The 19,664-nt window shown below is 39.0% G+C and overlaps 1 protein-coding gene across 4 annotated transcripts in view; it reads left to right on the top strand.

The window, feature by feature from the left end:
• didum (dilute class unconventional myosin) overlaps positions 1–19,664 on the top strand; it is a 35,423-nt gene that overhangs the window by 2,634 nt on the left and 13,125 nt on the right. The window contains exons 2-22 of one of the 4 annotated variants that reach the window (XM_089846711.1): positions 297–401; positions 459–570; positions 1,532–1,733; positions 1,836–1,992; positions 2,884–3,115; positions 3,845–3,952; positions 4,937–5,049; positions 5,127–5,258; positions 5,344–5,477; positions 5,550–5,631; positions 6,583–6,723; positions 6,978–7,184; positions 8,144–8,281; positions 9,511–9,695; positions 10,672–10,783; positions 10,872–10,889; positions 11,608–11,819; positions 12,428–12,734; positions 14,775–14,864; positions 14,942–15,260; positions 16,588–16,868. In XM_089846711.1, coding sequence (XP_089702837.1) covers positions 297–401; positions 459–570; positions 1,532–1,733; positions 1,836–1,992; positions 2,884–3,115; positions 3,845–3,952; positions 4,937–5,049; positions 5,127–5,258; positions 5,344–5,477; positions 5,550–5,631; positions 6,583–6,723; positions 6,978–7,184; positions 8,144–8,281; positions 9,511–9,695; positions 10,672–10,783; positions 10,872–10,889; positions 11,608–11,819; positions 12,428–12,734; positions 14,775–14,864; positions 14,942–15,260; positions 16,588–16,868 — 3,387 coding nt within the window. Of the gene's footprint in view, positions 1–296; positions 571–1,531; positions 1,734–1,835; positions 1,993–2,883; positions 3,116–3,844; positions 3,953–4,936; positions 5,050–5,126; positions 5,259–5,343; positions 5,478–5,549; positions 5,632–6,582; positions 6,724–6,977; positions 7,185–8,143; positions 8,282–9,510; positions 9,696–10,671; positions 10,784–10,871; positions 10,890–11,607; positions 11,820–12,427; positions 12,735–14,774; positions 14,865–14,941; positions 15,261–16,587; positions 16,869–19,664 lie in introns of all 4 variants that reach the window. The other 3 variants (XM_089846696.1, XM_089846719.1, XM_089846704.1) reach the window with 3 other exon arrangements.

The raw sequence follows: 19,664 nt of genomic DNA, 5'->3' as shown, positions 1-19,664 counted from the left end.
AGTCTAAACTCTGGGTCTGATAGCGGAGAGAGTGGCACCATCTCACGTGAAAAATATATCTGTGACGTCAGCCTACGGGAAACGTTTTAGCCTTTCATAAAAAGTGGATTTCAAATAATTTCATATGAAGCATTTTCAAATGCATATTGCGGCCAAATAAGCAGCAGAAATGGGAGAATTAAAAGCTCGATATTTTTGAATTCATGGAAATTAATTCTATCTTTTGTTACATAAATCTGAGGTTTTTTCTAACGAAGCTTCTCATTAACTTTAAACGAGTTTATTCTCACTTATAGGGCGCTAAGGTATGGGTACCTGATGCTGAAAATATCTGGAAATGTGGAGAAGTTCTCGAGCATGTAAAGGACAAGTACATTACTATTCAAGTTGAAGATGGAGAAGTAAGTCAAGACTTTTTTTGCCAGCGACTTAGCTTTACATTTATTGTTTTATTACAGACGTTAAAGGTTGCCATTGATAAACCAGACCAACTTCCGCCTCTCAAGAATCCTGAAATATTAATTGGAGAAAATGATTTAACTTCTCTTTCGTATTTACACGAACCTGCTGGTAAGTAATAATTTATTTCGACAGGACCGCCCGTTTTTAAATAAAAAAAAACTTCAAATCAGTTGAGCAATAGATGGCGCAAATGTAGAAATCATTTAGATGAACAAAATTCTCTGTTTTACGCTTTACTTTGAGTCTAAATGGCAATAGCGAAAACATAAATATCAAGTCCTAACAGACTGACTGATAATCAACGCCCAGCCCAAACCGCTTGCCCTAGAAGGCTGAAAATTTGCAGGAACGTTACTCATAAGTAGTAGGCGCGTATTAAAAGAAAATTTTTCCAATCCGCAGCCATCTTAATAAATGGTGCCCAGAAATGTAAAAAATCTTCTTTATGCAGCAAAGTCCGCGCGTTTCAACCGATTTCGCAAATATTTAGTACACTGGTTTCCTTTAACCTATGGACGGGCTGAAAGGTCTTTTGGGTTCTATTTGTTGCCATATTTTTAAATGGCGGCCAAAAACTTAAAGCCCTTCTTTATGGATAATGTCCGCGTGAAAAGTAATAAAAAATGCATCCTGACGGGCTGACGGGCGACGCCGAGTGCCTTCGCTCCTAGGGTGCTACAAAAATATTAGTCATCAGTAAAATCTACCCATTCTTTATATCATTTTGATGGAAGTTCTTATTACGCGAGCGACGCCGCGGGTAAAAGCTAGTTTTCTATAAGTTTGTCACTGGTTATTGAGAGCTTGTCATGAAGGTGAAACGTAATAGATTCACGTAAAGCTACGCCTGGTGAGGCGCTTAGTACAGATTAAATGGGACCTGCAAAATTAACCACATAGTGTAGTCCTCAATTATCGCTTGTCATTCTCTAACTAGCTCGAGTTGTAAGTCTCTAGCATTACGAAGTATAGGAAGTTACATACTTATGGAAGGAACATAACTTATAAACTTATGCTAAAAAGCAATTGCAGCCTTCCTATAAAAGAAATTTTCCGTTTTCTTTTTTAGTACTTAATAATCTGAAAATCAGGTTTTGCAATCATAATGCCATATACACCTATTGCGGGATTGTTCTCGTTGCCATTAATCCCTATGAAGACCTTCCAATCTACAACACTGACACCATCATGGCCTATCGAGGTCAAGCTATGGGTGATCTTGACCCACATATATTTGCTGTGGCTGAAGAGGCGTATACTCAAATGGAAAGGTTTGTATATTCGTCCTTTTGATAGATTAAGTTTTTTTATAAGACGTGCCAAGGCCCAATTGTTTTTTCAAAATCCCGCCATATTTCATATTTTAACTTTAGGGAGAACCAAAATCAGAGCATAATTGTCAGTGGAGAATCCGGTGCAGGGAAAACCATGTCCGCGAAACATGCCATGAGATACTTTGCGACTGTAGGAGGATCTTCCACGCAGACACATGTCGAGAAGAAAGTCCTTGCTTCAAATCCCATTATGGAGGTAACGTTGCCTAAAACGAAGTGGCTATATGGACCCAAAATTTGGGCATAAATACCCGGTCTCCAAACGTCTTACTATTTAGGCCTAAATTTAGGGTTTAAAATTAAATAGTACTCATAAGGTTATGCATATTACTCGAGGGGGTAGACACTTGAGAACTCAGGTGTACAATATGTCTTCAACTCAATGCACTGTCAAAGCTGAATTGCGAGTTTCGAAGGCTTTGAACTCAATGCACTGTCAAAGCTGAATTGCGAGTTTCGAAGGCTTTGAACTCAATGCACTGTCAAAGCTGAATTGCGAGTTTCGAAGGCTTTGAACTCAATGCACTGTCAAAGCTGAACTCTTTTGAACTCAGGTGTACACAGAGATCCAAAGCGTCTACCCCCTCATTATTACTATCATCATTGGTTACTATCATAATGCCCGCGAATTGTTAGCCTTAATATTCTTGCATAGTTAATACCAAGCAAGGAGGAAAGCATTTAGAAGCTCCTGCTTTTCATAATACTTCTCATCATTGGTCGCCAAGTATTCCTTAAATTTTCCTAGGCACTTGCTGTTATTTTTTGATAGTAGATAAATAAAAATGGGAAGATACATTTTTAAATAAGAGGGAGCTGCAATGCCAAGGCGGCAAGGCCCTAAATTTATGGTAGTCGAACTTCAACTGAATAGTCAGTTCGGTATTTGTATTGAATAGTAAAAATAGGCTTATGGAATAATGGATCGAATTATTCAATTATTTGGTTTGGTATTGAATTGAAACGATAAGCGGCACAGCTCTAGTTGTTTAATTGCCATTTCATCCTTATTTTGCATAGCCTTATGCAAAAGTCCTTTGACTTTCGAGTGCTGAGCCAAAATTAATGTCAATTCTATTTTGTGTAGGCCATTGGAAATGCCAAAACGACAAGAAATGATAACAGCTCTAGATTTGGAAAATATATTGAGCTGGATTTCAACTCAAAGTACAACATTGTCGGTGCCAACATGAGAACATACTTACTTGAAAAATCAAGGGTGGTCTTTCAAGCGGTTGATGAAAGAAATTACCACATATTTTATCAACTGTGCGCAGCGGCCAAGGACAAGGCTGAGGATCTTGAAGAACTGCAGTTGGGTACGCCAGCATTAATTAGCTTTGAAAATTAGTGTTGTGTGTTAGACATTCTTTGTGACTTATCTATCAAGGCGCGTGCAAAAGCACTATTGTTTCTATACTCGAAAGTGACGTTTTAGTTCGTCACTGTCTTATGCTAGAAGCGCGGTTTCTCGGACTTTATTATTTATGATTTACTTAAGTTAGATTTAAGCGAAATAGTTGGCTTTTTAACTAACAATAGCAACTCGTGCAAGAATGATTCGAGTGAATTTAGATTGGTTTTCATATTTCGCCATGTACATTATTGCAAATTGTCTGGGAAATTAGTGGAATTTAGTCAGGGAAAATTAACCTGGAAAAGTCAGGGAATTTCATTCCAAAAATCTTGTACGAACCCTGCTATACTTTTCCTTTAAAGTAACAGGCGGCTCCATTATCACCCCTAGCATGCTGCCTAATCTTCTGGACACGAATTTTACCTTGCCAAAAGCAGGAACCAATCAGACCTAATGCACTAGGTCCCATTGGTTCCTGCCTTTGGTTTAACTAGCCTTTGCCAAGCTTAGCCAACGTGTAGCAGAAAAGGCATCTTTCAGGGGCATCAACGGAGCCGTCCTTTGCTTTAAGTTTTGGATGAACTTCACCTGATTTATGGTCATGATTTGACTTGCAATGTATCATTTTCCAGTCTTATATTACATTAAAACTTTCCTTATTATTTTAACGCCAACCTTTGTTAACTTTCAGGTGATTGCGATAGCTTTCACTACACAAACCAGGGCCAGTCTCCCATTATTCCATCTGTAAATGATGCCCACAGTTTTAAAGACACGAAGAGCGCATTTACAATGCTCGGTAAGTTTCTATAAATTTAGTATCTAGGACCACTTGTTTAAAAGGAGGGTAGTTTTTTATAAATTCTACTAATTATAAGATCAATCTTCGTAGTGAAATATCCAGGAAATACCTGCGATTAATTTTAAAATTCAAATTAGTTAAGAACTTTCTTAGAGATATCATAGATAATTTTTAATTAGTATCTCTGACCAATCATGTAACGCCCCCTGCCTTTTATTTACAAAGTTTGCATGGCGTGCTATATATCTTGCACCACGATTTTCACATCGCTCAATTTTATCAAATCTCGCTCTAAATGTTATTCAACATGGAGCGTTTCACAGAAATTTTGTTAAAGGGAATGTGAATTTACAATTTCATATGATATTTTACCAAGAAAGTGGTATTATGTTACGCTTTCGAGTCTCTACTTTCAAAATATCAAGTTTTTAATATAATTGAGCCAAAGTTTCTATTTTTAAAATCCATTGGAAAATCACAAAAACTCAGTTTCGATATATCAATAATTTAGTCTTGTCGAGCTTGTTCGCCCGTTTGATGACATCACTATGACGTGAGGGGAAAAAAAGCGCGGGAATCCTATACGCGGCGTCTCGAGCTTCTCGCTAGTCTAAACTCTGGGTCTGATAGCGGAGAGAGTGACACCATCTCGCGTGAAAAATATATCTGTGACGTCAGCGTACGGGAATCGTTTTAGCCTTTCGTAAAAAGTGGATTTCAAATAATTTCAAATGAAGCGTTTTCAAGTGCATATTGCGGCCAAATAACCAGAAATCTGAGAATTAAAAGCTTGATATTTTTGAATCCACAGAAATTAATTCTATCTTTTGTTATATAAATCGGAGGTTTTTCAAACGAAGCTTCTCATTCCCTTTAAAAATAGGGCAGGGAGTTACGTGATTGGTCGGAGGTGTTAAGTGCATTACTTGTACTTAACGACATGATGTTGCATTACACGTACTTACTAACATAATTATATAGGCTTCTCTGAGCTCCAGAGGAATACCATTTTAAGAATATTGGCTGCTATTTTGCATCTTGGAAATGTACAGTTTCTACCTGGTGAAGAAGATACCGAAAGCTCTTTCGTATCGGTAAGAAAGTTCGAACGAAATGAAAGAACTCTTAATCATGGGTTAAATAATAATTTCTGGGAATTATTTAACGCTAGAAAAATGATCTTCATCTTGTGGTGCTCTCTGAACTCCTTGGTGTTGATGCAACGAACATGAGTAGATGGCTGTGTCATAGGAAACTACAGAGCATGAAGGAAGTAATCACGAAACCCATGCCTGTTGAACAGGTACGCAGTTGTTATAAGAAAGACTTTGCAGCGCGCATGCTCAAATGAAAACTGAAGTTGTTCAATATGAATTTTTCTCCCATAGGCTTCTTTCTCTAGAGATGCTTTAGCCAAACATATTTACGCCAAACTCTTTGATTGGATTGTAAGCCAAATAAATAAATCTCTCGTATCTGATGACAAGATCCACCATTTCATAGGAGTTTTAGACATTTACGGGTAAAATGGCGACTTTCTTAAGCTAATTTCAAATGGAAATTTTATCATTATTCCTTTCACGTGTCTCTGTAGGTTTGAAACGTTTGAAACCAATAGTTTCGAACAGTTTTGTATTAATTATGCTAATGAAAAATTACAGCAGCAATTCAATCAGGTTAGAAAACGCTAGTTTAGATCTGAATAAGTTTATAAGGGATATGTTCCTTTCATAAGTATGACATTTCCTATGCTTCGTACACTACCAACGAAGGCCCATGCGGGCGCCAATTTTTTTTAATTTTTTTCCGGACCTTTTAAATTGCCTCGATTTTCCCGCTAGAGGGCGCGTTTAAGTCTAAAAATTTACTTAAAGCTCACGTGACCAGCTGTCTGCTATTAAGTTTCGAACCTCGAGCGAATGAGCGCGCGGTGGGATTTCATGCGAATTAAGCCTAATTACGTACGGAACCTGGGTAATCTGGATAAGTCAGGGAATTGGAAAATAGGGTAAAAAGTCGGGGATTTAAAATGTTTTCGTAAAAAGTCAGGGATATGTCAGGGATCTCGTTTTGTATATCAAACAATGCTTGGAGCAATGCTAAATATGAGCCAGGTGTGATAAAGTGGGCTGGGCACCTTAAAATGGTCAGGGATATTGCGAAAATTTGGTCAGGGATAACCTGGCAAAGTCAGGGATTTTCAATGTAAAAATTTCGTACGAACCCTGATATTAGTAAGTGTATTAAAGAGACTAAGAAGCGCCATCTATCTACCACACAAGTCAAATATATATGGGTGAGGGGCCCCCCTTCAAAGCAAGCGTGCATGGGCCTTGTATATCTCGTTGGTAGTGCATCATAATGCTAGAAACTAACTGAGAGCTTGTTCGAGAACGACAAGCGAGGATTGAAGTACTACACTCGGTGGTTAATTTTGCAGTCCATCTTCTTATTTAGTCTTTGACAGCGCCTCACCAGGGGTCGCTTTACCTCGAATCTATGACCTACGTCACTCACTTCATGACAAGCTCCAGTTTGTAACCAGTGACAAACTTATGGTTGAACATATAAACTTTGGCTCATACTCGAGCGTGTAAAAATTTAAATAACGATCATTTTTTCTTCAGCATGTCTTTAAACTCGAACAAGAAGAATATTTCCGAGAGCAAATCGAGTGGAAATTAATTGAATATTACGATAATCAGCCATGTATTGATCTCATTGAAAGTAAACTTGGCATTCTTGACCTTCTGGATGAAGAATGCAGGGTAAGAATTAAACCGCTCGCTAAAACTTTTCTGCGAACTTGTGGTCTTGCATGGACACTTTTTATCCCTGTTGCTTGACCTTATAGTTTCATTGTTATTCATTACTTATTGACCTGCCCTGCAGTGCAAGAGTCAAGGACTTTACTTGTCGCGTTTGTTCTTTAAAAGCAGTGACGTAGCAGGAAATAGATTATCAATAGACTGCTCGCAATTTCTAAAAGTCTAATTGTTTAACTTAAATTTTTTCGTGATAGATGCCTAAAGGCAGTGACCAAACTTGGTGCCAGAAACTATTCGAGCAGTGTAAAAAATGGGAGCATTTTGAGAAACCTAGACTCTCACAAACGTCATTCCTTATTCGCCATTTTGCCGACAAAGTGACATACGACTCTTCCGGATTCCTAGAGAAAAATCGTGATACTGTTATGGAGGAACATATTAATATATTGAAAGCTAGTCAGGTTTGTGGATTTCTCTTTCCTACTTAAAGGGGCTCTCCGTAGCGGTTTTAGTGAAGTCCGCCTTAAGTTCCGGGGGAAAAACACCCAGCTCTTTGGCCACAATGAATGGTGCCACCGTCGTGGTGGGGCATGGGTAGCAGTATGCTAAACAAACGGTTTGACTCCACCCCTTCACCCCAACAGCTCCAGCCAGTCCCTTTAAATCTTCTAATTGTCAGCTCTGAGAATGACTCAGGGTTCATACAAACCTGGAAAACCTGGAAAAATCAGGGAAATAAATAGTTGACAAAAACCTCAGGGAAAATTCATGGAAATTTCGAATTTTTAGTAAAATTCAGAGAAATTTGCTTCAAACAGGGGCCGAGTAATTAAGCAAATCAGGGTTCATACAAACCTGGAAAAATCAGGGAAATTTCGAATTTTTAGTAAAATTCTGGGAAATCAGGGAAATTTTCTTCAAACAGGGGCCGAGTAATTAAGCAAATCAGGGTTCATACAAACCTGGAAAAATCAGGGAAATAATTAGTTGACAAAAACATCAGGGAAATAATTAGTTGACAAAAACCTCAGGGAAATAATTAGTTGACAAAAACCTCAGGGAAATTATCGAATTTTTAGTAAAATTCAGGGAAATTTGCATCAAACAGGGGCAAAATGTTCATAAACATACCCTCCATAGTATTAACATTACACCCAACTTTGGGGTCTCATAACTCTGGTTATATTAGAGATATGGGGATGTCCTTTGATTATGTAATAGTCCTATTTGCCCCCCCCCCTCCGTTAACATTTGCTCCATAGGATACTCCATATACGGGAAAAACCTGGAAATCTCAGTGAAATTTGTTTTCTAAAAGTTGTATGAACCCTGAATGTACTATTTTCAACTGTTAATTATAACTTAATTAATAGTGTTAAAATTGAAGTAATATACCGTTTTTATATTTCAATTTACGTAGGTTCAGTTAGTTGCGGAGCTGTTTGAAGAAGTTGATCCGGCAAAAGCCACTAAAGGTTTGAAAACAGTTACTGTGAAGTCAGCCGCTCAAGGGCCTGGAAAATCCCAAAAACAGAATAAAAAGACAGTGGGCTCGCAGGTCAGTTGGTTATAATTGTTTGCATCCTTCTTCAGTCAATCTTAAGGCTCTTTCAGACGATCCAACTTTTTGACTCGGCTTGTTGAGTCAACTCGAGTTGAATGAAGCTGTTGGGTTGTGTGAATTGAAGCTTTGAGTTGAGTCACAAAAAACATTTGGGTAGGAAAATTTGGATCTGTGATCCAGTTTTTACTGACTCAACTTTATGATTTCATATCTTCAGCCAATCAAAATGAATTATATAAAAAATAAACACTTTTTGTGGCTTAACTCTTACATCGTCTGATTTCCCTACTGCCGTTCTCTCTAAAGGCTCTTTCAGACGATCCAACTTTTTGACTCAGCTCGATGGGTCAAAAAGTTGTATCAACTTGCCCAACTTTTGAAGGGAAAAGTGAAATAAATCCTTCCTATTCACACGACTAAATTTTTACCGCCAAATGGAACTTTTTAAGCGCCACCTACCTTGGCACTTACGAAATAACCCGCGTAAAAGGCTTTTTTGTAATTCATTTTGATTGGCTGGAGAAATGAACTTAAAAAGTTGAGTCAGCAAAAATTGGATCAATTTTTCCTATCCAACTTTTTGCTGACTCAACTCATCGAGCAGCGTCTATTCACATGATCCAACTAGTTGATTCAACTCGGGTTGGCCCATCAAGCTGAGTCAAAAAGTTGGATCGTCTGAAAGAGCCTTAACATCGTCTATGATTTCCTTACTGCTGTTCTCTCTTATTTGCCTTTCATTAGTCTAAAGGCTCTTTCAGACGATCCAACTTTTTGACTCAGCTTGATGGGTCAACTCGAGTTGAATCAACTAGTTGGATCGTGTGAATTTGAACTGGATGAGTTGAGTCACCAAAAAAGCTGGCTAGGAAAAATTGGATCAGTGATCCAATTTTTGCTGACTCAACTTTTTAATTTCATTTCTTCAGCCAATCAAAATTAATTACAAAAAAAAGCTTTTTTCGCTGGTTATTTCGTAAGTGCCAAGGTAGGTGGCGCTTAAAAAGTTCCGTTTGGCGGTACAAGTTTAGTCGTGTGAATAGGAAGGATTTATTTCACTTTTCTCTTCAAAAGTTGGGCAAGTTGATACAACTTTTTGACCCATCGAGATGAGTCAAAAATTTTGACCCATCGAGATGAGTCAAAAAGTTGGATCGTCTGAAAGAGCCTTTAGAGTCTTGTATTAATTTGAATGGTATTTTTTTTTTATTTTAATTTTTCAGTTTAGAGAATCATTGGGTCTTCTTATGGCAACTTTGAACGCAACTACGCCTCACTATGTCAGATGTATTAAACCCAATGATGATAAAGAAGCTTTTAAATTTGATCCTAAACGAGCGGTTCAACAACTCAGGGCCTGTGGTGTATTGGAAACTGTCAGAATAAGCGCGGCTGGATTTCCATCCAGGTATTTAATGATCTTCGTGTGTCAATTTAGAATAGAATGGTCAGAATAGACACACATTTTTAGATTAATAAAATAACATCAGAATCATTAACGAAACAAACCATAAGTTTATTATAAGATATGTTCCCCATAAGTTTGTCACTGGTTTCAAACTGGAGCTTGTAGGTCATAGATTCTTGTAAAGCGACGCCTGGTGAGGCCCTGTCAAAGGCTTAGTACTGGGTTCATACAAACCTGGAAAACAGGGTTTATACAAACCTGGAAATATCAGGGAAATAAATAGATCACAAAAACCTCAGGGAAAACTCGTGGAAATTTAGAATTTGCGTCAAGCAGGGGCCGAGTAATTGAGCAAAATGTTCGTGAACATTCCCTCCATAGGATTAACATTACACTAAACTTTGGAGGCTCATAACTCTGGTTATATTAGAAATACGGGGATGTCTTTTGATTATGTAATAGTCATATTTCCCCCCCCCCCTCCTTCGTTAGCATTTGCTCCATGTTATACGGGAAAAGCCTGGAAAACTCAGGGAAGTATATTGGGAAAAACATGGAAATCTCAGGGAAATTTGTTTTCCAAATGTTGTATGAACCCTGTAGTAAGCAGATGGACTTCAAAATTAACCAAGTGTAGTACTTCAATTCTCACTTGTCTTTCTCGAACTAGCTCGAGCTGTAAGTCTCTAGCATTATGAAGTATAATAAATGTTATACTCCTGGAACATATCTTATAAACAGATGACCAGCGGTTTGCGTATATTTTCGGGTACCCGTCTTCGGGTCTCTGTCTCTTAAACATTTTTTAGGACCCTAACGGGTACCCGAGTCCCAATTTTAAGCCTTTGCCAGTACCCGCCGAGTGTCTGACGGGTCCAGTTTATGACGTTGCCGCGCATGTTTCAATACAGCCCTGCTGATGACGAAACTGATCAAAATGGTTCGAATGGTATATTTTTATATTCTCACTTTTTAGATGGACGTACTTGGACTTCTTAAATCGGTATAGAGTACTTAGTCGAAGGAAGGATGTCAATAGAAATGACTTAAAGCTCTCTTGTCAAAAAATACTTGAAAATGTTATAAAAGTAAGTCTTTTCTACCATTAACCATTGATAATTAGCTAATGTCGTCAAATACGCTCCTATATATGCTCATAATTATAAAATTTTGTAGTCCATGCATTGGAAACCGGTAAGTTACTGACTGCTACATGTTTTATGAGCGTCATGCACGACTTGTTTACTGTTAAAGCATTAATTACCTAATAAGTTAAAATAGAAGTAAGATGAGACTAGAAGTACTGAGCTAACCAAATTCTTCACTCGGCGAAAGTGAATATTCTTGATAACACAAGAACGGTTGGCCCTCTGGTGGCGGTTTCTGAATTTTTCCCTCCAAAACGTGAGACGCTCGTGGCGGTAGACGGCCGAACTAGATTCAAGCACCCGCGTCCGTGTTCCGCGGCTTTAGCTTGAGGGGAAGGGGGTAGGAAATTATTATGGAACTCGAGCAATTTTTTTCTCTCTAGTGTAGACGCGATGGAAGTGGCGGCATAAAATCCTCAAATTTGTTCACTAGTGTCAGGATCTACTATCAATGCTAGAGCCCTTCACTTCTAGTCTCATCTTACTTCTGGTTAAAATGACCATGCGTATGACACTCCTCATAGCCCAAAAGCAAAATTTGTTTAAGCATGATATGTTACCAACCAATGTAGATTTTGGTAAGACAGGCAATTAATTATTTAAGTATTAGCTAAGTGTTGGCATTTTCAACTGAAATGTTCGTGTAAAATTTAACATATTAATTAACACCTTATACCTTGATTAGAAAGCACGCCAACCTTACATTGAATGCGAGATCTTTTGACGTATCTGAGTGATTTAACTCTTTATCAACTTTTAAACAGGAGGAAGACAAATTCCAATTTGGCAAAACCAAAATATTCTTTAGAGCTGGACAAGTGGCGTATCTTGAAAAATTGAGAGCCGATAAACTTCGAACATGCGCGTTAATCGTTATCAAACACATCCGAGGATGGGTACTCAGGAAGAAATATGTGTTACTTAAGAAAGTGACTCTTAGACTCCAATGTCGTGGACGAGGATTTTTGGCCAGAAAGTAAGTAACTTAAAGTGAACTTTACCCCAAAAACTATTTCAGGTAGAACAATGGTTCGGGGATTCCTTTAAAATGCTATATTTTTATACCTTTCCCATATTCCAGGAGTGTGCGGGTACCCGAACCTGATACCCGAAACATATATTTTAGGACCCGAACGGGTACCCGAGTCCTTTGCCAATATTGACCCGCCGTGTCTGACAAAGTCCCCATGGGTCCAGTTCATGACGTTACCGCGCATGTTTCAATAATTCTGCCTTTCATAATTAATTAATTTAATTAGTAACAAGTTATTAATTAATATTGTTTAATGAGTGACACTATGGGATAATGGCCCAGCTTTGAAATCTAGCTTTTAATTGGACTGTAAGGGAAAAAAAAGACCCGAATTGGACCCGAAAGCTAATTTTGGGGATTTTGCAGCTCGGATCCCCCCAGACGGGTAATTGAAAATTGGACCCGATACCCGAGGGTAAAGTTTTCTATTACCCGGAGTTTACCCGACACCCAAAAATCTGGACCCGACAGCCATGCTATATTCATTTATAACTACATGAGGAAATTTCTTATAAAATCCTATATTTTATGATTTAATTAATTTCTTTCAGGCAAGCCCAATTCCTTCGCTGCACTAAGGCGGCTATTAAAATTCAGAAATGCGTTAAAGGATGGTTGCAACGTACCAAATACAACCGAATGAAGCGAACGGCTCTTATAATACAAACTCACGCTAGAGGAAAATGGGCCCGGGAGCGATTTTTAGAAATGAGAAGAAACGCTGCCAGTATTGTAATTCAAAAGAACGTTCGATGCTTTCTCGCTAAAAGAAGATATCAAAAGAATCAGAGACGTGTCGTTATATGTCAATCGGCTATTAGAAGATTTTTGGCTCGAAGGAAGTTGAAGAAATTGAAGGTATGTCATGTTAAATGGAATTGCAGGGTGGGGTGGTGTAGCGGTTAGCGGTTAGCGCTTTCGCCTCGCAGCAAGAGGATCCCGGACGGGATCCCGGACTGTGGCACCGGGTGAAAATCTGGGAACAAATCCTTCTGCGTAGAGTTTGCAAGTTCTCTCCCCGCTTGTAAAAAGGAGTTTTCCTCTGCGGTCTAACCCGGTTTCTCCTTTCCATTAAAACTTAACGGTAATAGTTAGTATAGGGCGCTGTAGGTTAGCTGTGGCATGGGGGCTAGCCCCCTGCACCCCTCTATGCAATGTAAAAGGGACCCACCTGTAAACAAGCCACAGGCTTAGTGTGGAAATCCCTTCATAGACAAAGCTTAGATTATTATTAAGTCAAGACCTATTAATTTTTATTTGAAACGGCTCTGAAAATAATTATTGTTTCAAATTATAATCATGTATCTACAATAGTATAGAATATATGCGCAATTAAGGTTTTTTACGTGATCCTATTTGTTAGGACGTTCCTAAATGAATGAAGGTGCGTGAATACCAATTTTTGGGTATTGACCCAGTTACCGAATAACAAAAATTTTCCTTCTCAAAAACCGAATAGAATACCTAATAGAGCTATTTCAGAGGGGGTAATGGCTACGTCACCAATGCTATTTGCCCATAGAGAAAACCCTCACAAAATGTCCGCCCTACACTCAAAGGCAGGCCCAATTTTCGTAGCAGACGAAATTTTTCCCCCACTGAAATAGCTCTATAGTTACGCCATGAAAAATTTTTCACTGCCCGATTAATTGCGAATAGTTAAGCCTAGTATTCGCGAATAGTTAATGCCAAGCAAGGAGAAAAACATTTAGGAGCTTCTATATTTCAAAATAACTCTCCTCATTGGTCGCCGAGTATTTCTTGAAATTTTTCTAGGTAGTTTTTGATCAGGGTTGCCACAGTACCTGGAAAACCTGGAAAAGTCAGGGAATTTAAAAATGGGCCGAAAAGTCAGGGAATTTTAAAAGTTTCGGCAAAGTCAGGGAATTTGATATTAGTGGGTAAAATTTCTGGGTGATAAGTCTTTATTGAAAGAGTAATGAAAGTTTCTCCTCATCCTCTCTTAACACAGAGTGAACTCTAGAGCAGTCCTTAAAAATGCTGTCTAGAATTGTTCTTGTAATGTAAATGCCTTTAAAAAAGGGGTCTTAGACTGTTATTTATAGTTTAAATGTTTCTTAATAATTTTGGTGCAACAAATACATTGGGAAACTTAATGTAGATCGAGTTTATTTAATTATAAGCACTTAAAACGTGCCTAACGCTTAGGGTCTACGGGAAATAAACTTAATTGCTTGTATCTTATTTTATACTGAAGATGGATGCGTGGTTCCACTTTGAAATATGCGTTACTTTATATACACTCTTTCAAATAGAAAATAACAAATTAGGCCTAGCAAGGAATTTTATTTAAAAAGAAAGCGAATTTGCAATTTTATATCATATTTTCGCACGAAAGTGGTATTATGTAATGTTACACTTTCAATTCTCTACTTTCAAAATATCAAGTTTTTAATATAATTGAACCAAAGTTTCTATTTTTAAAATCCATTGAAAAATCACGACAAACTCAGTTTCGATATATAAATAATTTAGTCTTGTCGAGCTTGTTCGCCCTTTTGATGACGTCACTATGACGTGAGGTAAAAAAAGCGCGGGAATCCTATACGCGTTTCGAGCTTCTCGCCAGTCTAAACTCTGGGTCTGATCGCGGAGAGTGACACCATCTCACGTGAAAAATATATCTGTGACGTCAGCCTACGGGAAACGTTTTAGCCTTTCGTAAAAAGTGGATTTTAAATAATTTCTTATGAAGCATTTTCAAAAATGCATATTGCAGCCAAATGAGCAGAAATCGGGGAATTAAAAGCTTGATGTTTTTGAATTGACAGAAATTAATTCTATCTTTTGTTATATAAATCGGAGGTTTTGCAAACGAAGCTTTAAGGAATATATTTTATTTAAAAGAAAAACGTTAATAATTATTTTTGTAAATAGGTGGAGGCCAAATCGGTTGAACACGTCAAAAAGCTCAACAAAGGTCTTGAAAACAAGATTATATCACTTCAACATAAGATTGAGGAGTTGGTACGTAATATTCTGTAGCCGCTGTTCATTAAGACATTAGTTGTCAGTAATTATATATATATCTTTTCATTCATTAGTCTAAAGAGAATAAGACGCTCAAACGTAAAGAGGTTGAAGTTAAGCAGCTTACCGAGAAATTGGAACAATCCCGCCATCTGGAAACGGAAGTGAAACAAACTAACAACAAAGTTCTTACGCTAGAAGAGGAATTGGCTTCGCTGAGAACTCAGTTAAGTCACTTGCAAGACGAAAAGAAGGATTGGATAACCGAGAAGGCAACGATAGAAAAGGAACGAGACCTCGCTATCAATTCCCTAAACACCGAAAATAGTCAGCTGAAAGCCAACTTGGACCTTCTGAATGAAGAAATTAAGATTAAAGAGAAAGGAACGGAAGGTGAGATTTACCAATTTTGTCACTTTTCCGGCCGCCATTTTCATTTTAAACGGTGCAGTAGCTCTTTTTCGGGGTTGCCACGGGTCAGGGAATTTAAAAAATGGGCCAAAAAGGTCAGGGAAAAGTCGGGAAATTTTAAAAATTTCAGCAAAGTCGGGGAATTTTATTTTAGTGGGTAAAATTAAATTTCTGGGGATAAGTCTTTATTGAAAGAGTAATGAAAGTTTCTCCTCATCCTAATCTCTTAACACAGAATGAACTCTAGAGCAGTCCTTAAAAATGTCTAGAATTGTTTTTATAAAGTAAACGCTCTCTGACTGTTATTTATAGTTAAAATATTTCTTAATTATTTTGGTGCAACAAATTCATTGGGAAACTTAATGTAGATCGAGTTTATTTAATTATAAGCACTTAAAACGTGCTCTAAACATTTACACTTTCGGCCTAAAAAGGTCAGGGAAAATCTCAGAAAAAGGTCAGGGAATTTGGTTCTGAAAATTTTTTTTTTCTACTTATTATAAGACCAATCTGCATAGTGAAACTTAAAGGGAGGGTGAAGTAGAAAATTAAGTGATTTTTTATCGATACTTAGATTCCAAGATCATTCTGCATAGTGAAACATTCAGGAAATATCTCAGAATGAATTTAAAATTAAATTAGGTTCAGATTTTAAGGATAATTTTAAAGAAGCCCCTCCGACCAATCGCGTAACGCCCTGCCTTTTTATTAACAAAATTCTCGTGGCACGCTCCATGTCTCGCGCCACGATTGTCACGTCGCGCGCAAATTTTATCAAATCTCGCGATAAATTTCATTCGACACGGAACGTGCCACGAGAATTTTGTTAATGAAAAGGCAGGGCGTTACGCGATTGGTCGGAAATACATTCGGAAATATTTCCTGAATGTTTCACTATGCAGATGCAGACTGGTCTTGTAATTTGTAGAAGAATCGATAAAAAATCATTTGATTTTCTACTTCACCCTCCCTTTAAAGGAAATTTCTAGAAAATAACGAAGTTGTTCAATTAACAAGTTTTTAAGATTGTTAGTGAACAATTAAACATTTATCATGTTCTTTTCAATATAAATGCTCATGAGCACATCGTCTGCTAAAGTTCAAAGCCTTGGATTTGAATATTTGTAGACTCTTTAAGAAGTTTATAAAAGCTGCTCAAACCTTTCTCGAGTATCTCAATATGTTGTTATCGAGTATTGAATTGAGTACTCGGCTCGATGCTCGAACTTAACGAATACACGAACACCACTGACCAGTTATCTTTTATTTTTATTTTTCTTAATAGACATCACACACTTTTAATTTTCAGAAATACTGAAATCTAAAATCGAAAATGAGAAAAAAATGCTCTTGGATGAATTTGAATCGGAACGCAAGGCTTACCAAAAATTAATGCGGGAGTACGCGCGTATGGAACAACGTTGCGAAAGCATGCAGAATGAAATGTCACGTGTTAAAGGGGGAGGGGGAAATCTGGATCTTCCTTATCAATCTCACAAGAGAACAGCCTCGGACATCAGCCTACTCAGTATTCAGACGGATGCTACGGAAGTTATTCACGATGATGTCTCCGATACCATGGATTCCGAGGTATTAATTGCAGTTATAGCCTGAAAGTATTCGGGATATCGCAAGAAAGTAGAAATAACAGGGTTCGTGCACGACCTGGAAATCCTGGAAAAATCAGGGAAATTGGAAATGGGCCTTAAAAAGTCAGGGAAAAGTCAGGAAAATTGAAAATGGGCCTAGAAGGTCAAGGGGAAAGTCAGGGAAATTGAAAATGGGCCTAAAAGGTCAGGGGAAAGTCGGGGAAATTGGAAATGGGCCTAAAAGGCCAGGGGAAAGTCAGGGAAATTGGAAATGGGCCTAAAAGGCCAGGGGAAAGTCAGGGAAATTGGAAATGGGCCTAAAAGGCCAGGGGAAAGTCAGGGAAATTGGAAATGGGCCTAAAAGGCCAGGGGAAAGTCAGGGAAATTGGAAATGGGCCTAAAAGGTCAGGGAAATTGGAAATGGGCCTAAAAGGTCAGGGGAAAGTCAGGGAAATTGGAAATGGGCTTAAAGGTCAGGGGAAAAGTCGGGGAAATTGGAAATGGGCCTAAAAGGTCGGGGAAAAGTCAGGGAAATTGGAAATGGGCCTAAAAGGTCGAAGGGAAAGTCAGGGAAATTGGAAATGGGCCTAAAAGGTCGAAGGGAAAGTCAGGGAAATTGGAAATGGGCCTAAAAGGTCGAAGGGAAAGTCAGGGAAATTGGAAATGGGCCTAAAAGGTCAAGGGAAAGTCAGGGAAATTGGAAATGGGCCTAAAAGGTCGAAGGGAAAGTCAGGGAAATTGGAAATGGGCCTAAAAGGTCAAGGGAAAGTCAGGGAAATTGGAAATGGGCCTAAAAGGTCAAGGGAAAGTCGGGGAAATTGGAAATGGGCCTAAAAAGGTCAGGGGAAAGTCGGGAAAATTGAAAATGGGCCTAGAAGGTCAAGGGGAAAGTCAGGGAAATTGAAAATGGGCCTAGAAGGTCAAGGGGAAAGTCAGGGAAATTGAAAATGGGCCTAGAAGGTCAAGGGGAAAGTCAGGGAAATTGAAAATGGGCCTAAAAGGTCAGGGGAAAGTCGGGGAAATTGGAAATGGGCCTAAAAGGCCAGGGGAAAGTCAGGGAAATTGGAAATGGGCCTAAAAGGCCAGGGGAAAGTCAGGGAAATTGGAAATGGGCCTAAAAGGTCAGGGGAAAGTCAGGGAAATTGGAAATGGGCTTAAAGGTCAGGGGAAAAGTCGGGGAAATTGGAAATGGGCCTAAAAGGTCGGGGAAAAGTCAGGGAAATTGGAAATGGGCCTAAAAGGTCGAAGGGAAAGTCAGGGAAATTGGAAATGGGCCTAAAAGGTCGAAGGGAAAGTCAGGGAAATTGGAAATGGGCCTAAAAGGTCGAAGGGAAAGTCAGGGAAATTGGAAATGGGCCTAAAAGGTCGAAGGGAAAGTCAGGGAAATTGGAAATGGGCCTAAAAGGTCAAGGGAAAGTCAGGGAAATTGGAAATGGGCCTAAAAGGTCGAAGGGAAAGTCAGGGAAATTGGAAATGGGCCTAAAAGGTCAAGGGAAAGTCGGGGAAATTGGAAATGGGCCTAAAAAGGTCAGGGGAAAGTCGGGGAAATTGGAAATGGGCCTAAAAAGGTCAGGGGAAAGTCGGGGAAATTGGAAATGGGCCTAAAAAGGTCAGGGGAAAGTCGGGGAAATTGGAAATGGGCCTAAAAAGGTCAGGGGAAAGTCGGGGAAATTGGAAATGGGCCTAAAAAGGTCAGGGGAAAGTCGGGGAAATTGGAAATGGGCCTAAAAAGGTCAGGGGAAAGTCGGGGAAATTGGAAATGGGCCTAAAAAGGTCAGGGGAAAGTCGGGGAAATTGGAAATGGGCCTAATAGGTCAAGGTTAAAGTCAGGAAAATTGAAAATGGGCCTAGAAGGTCAAGGGGAAAGTCAGGGAAATTGAAAATGGGCCTAGAAGGTCAAGGGGAAAGTCAGGGAAATTGAAAATGGGCCTAAAGGTCAGGGGAAAGTCGGGGAAATTGGAAATGGGCCTAAAAGGCCAGGGGAAAGTCAGGGAAATTGGAAATGGGCCTAAAAGGTCAGGGAAATTGGAAATGGGCCTAAAAGGTCAGGGAAATTGGAAATGGGCCTAAAAGGTCAGGGGAAAGTCAGGGAAATTGGAAATGGGCTTAAAGGTCAGGGGAAAAGTTGGGGAAATTGGAAATGGGCCTAAAAGGTCGGGGAAAAGTCAGGGAAATTGGAAATGGGCCTAAAAGGTCGAAGGGAAAGTCAGGGAAATTGGAAATGGGCCTAAAAGGTCGAAGGGAAAGTCAGGGAAATTGGAAATGGGCCTAAAAGGTCGAAGGGAAAGTCAGGGAAATTGGAAATGGGCCTAAAAGGTCGAAGGGAAAGTCAGGGAAATTGGAAATGGGCCTAGAAGGTCAAGGGGAAAGTCAGGGAAATTGAAAATGGGCCTAAAAGGTCAGGGGAAAGTCAGGGAAATTGGAAATGGGCCTAAAAGGTCAGGGGAAAGTCGGGGAAATTGGAAATGGGCCTAAAAGGCCAGGGGAAAGTCAGGGAAATTGGAAATGGGCCTAAAAGGTCAGGGAAATTGGAAATGGGCCTAAAAGGTCAGGGGAAAGTCAGGGAAATTGGAAATGGGCCTAAAAGGTCGGGGAAAAGTCAGGGAAATTGGAAATGGGCCTAAAAGGTCGAAGGGAAAGTCAGGGAAATTGGAAATGGGCCTAAAAGGTCGAAGGGAAAGTCAGGGAAATTGGAAATGGGCCTAAAAGGTCGAAGGGAAAGTCAGGGAAATTGGAAATGGGCCTAAAAGGTCAGGGGAAAGTCAGGGAAATTGGAAATCGGCCTAAAAAGGTCAGG

This window comes from Phalangium opilio, unplaced genomic scaffold, assembly GCF_054372755.1.
Source record: "Phalangium opilio isolate 3A_F unplaced genomic scaffold, DU_Popi_V2 ptg000009l_1, whole genome shotgun sequence".
Taxonomy (NCBI): domain Eukaryota; kingdom Metazoa; phylum Arthropoda; class Arachnida; order Opiliones; family Phalangiidae; genus Phalangium; species Phalangium opilio.
This window is presented reverse-complemented; position numbering and strand designations above follow the sequence as displayed.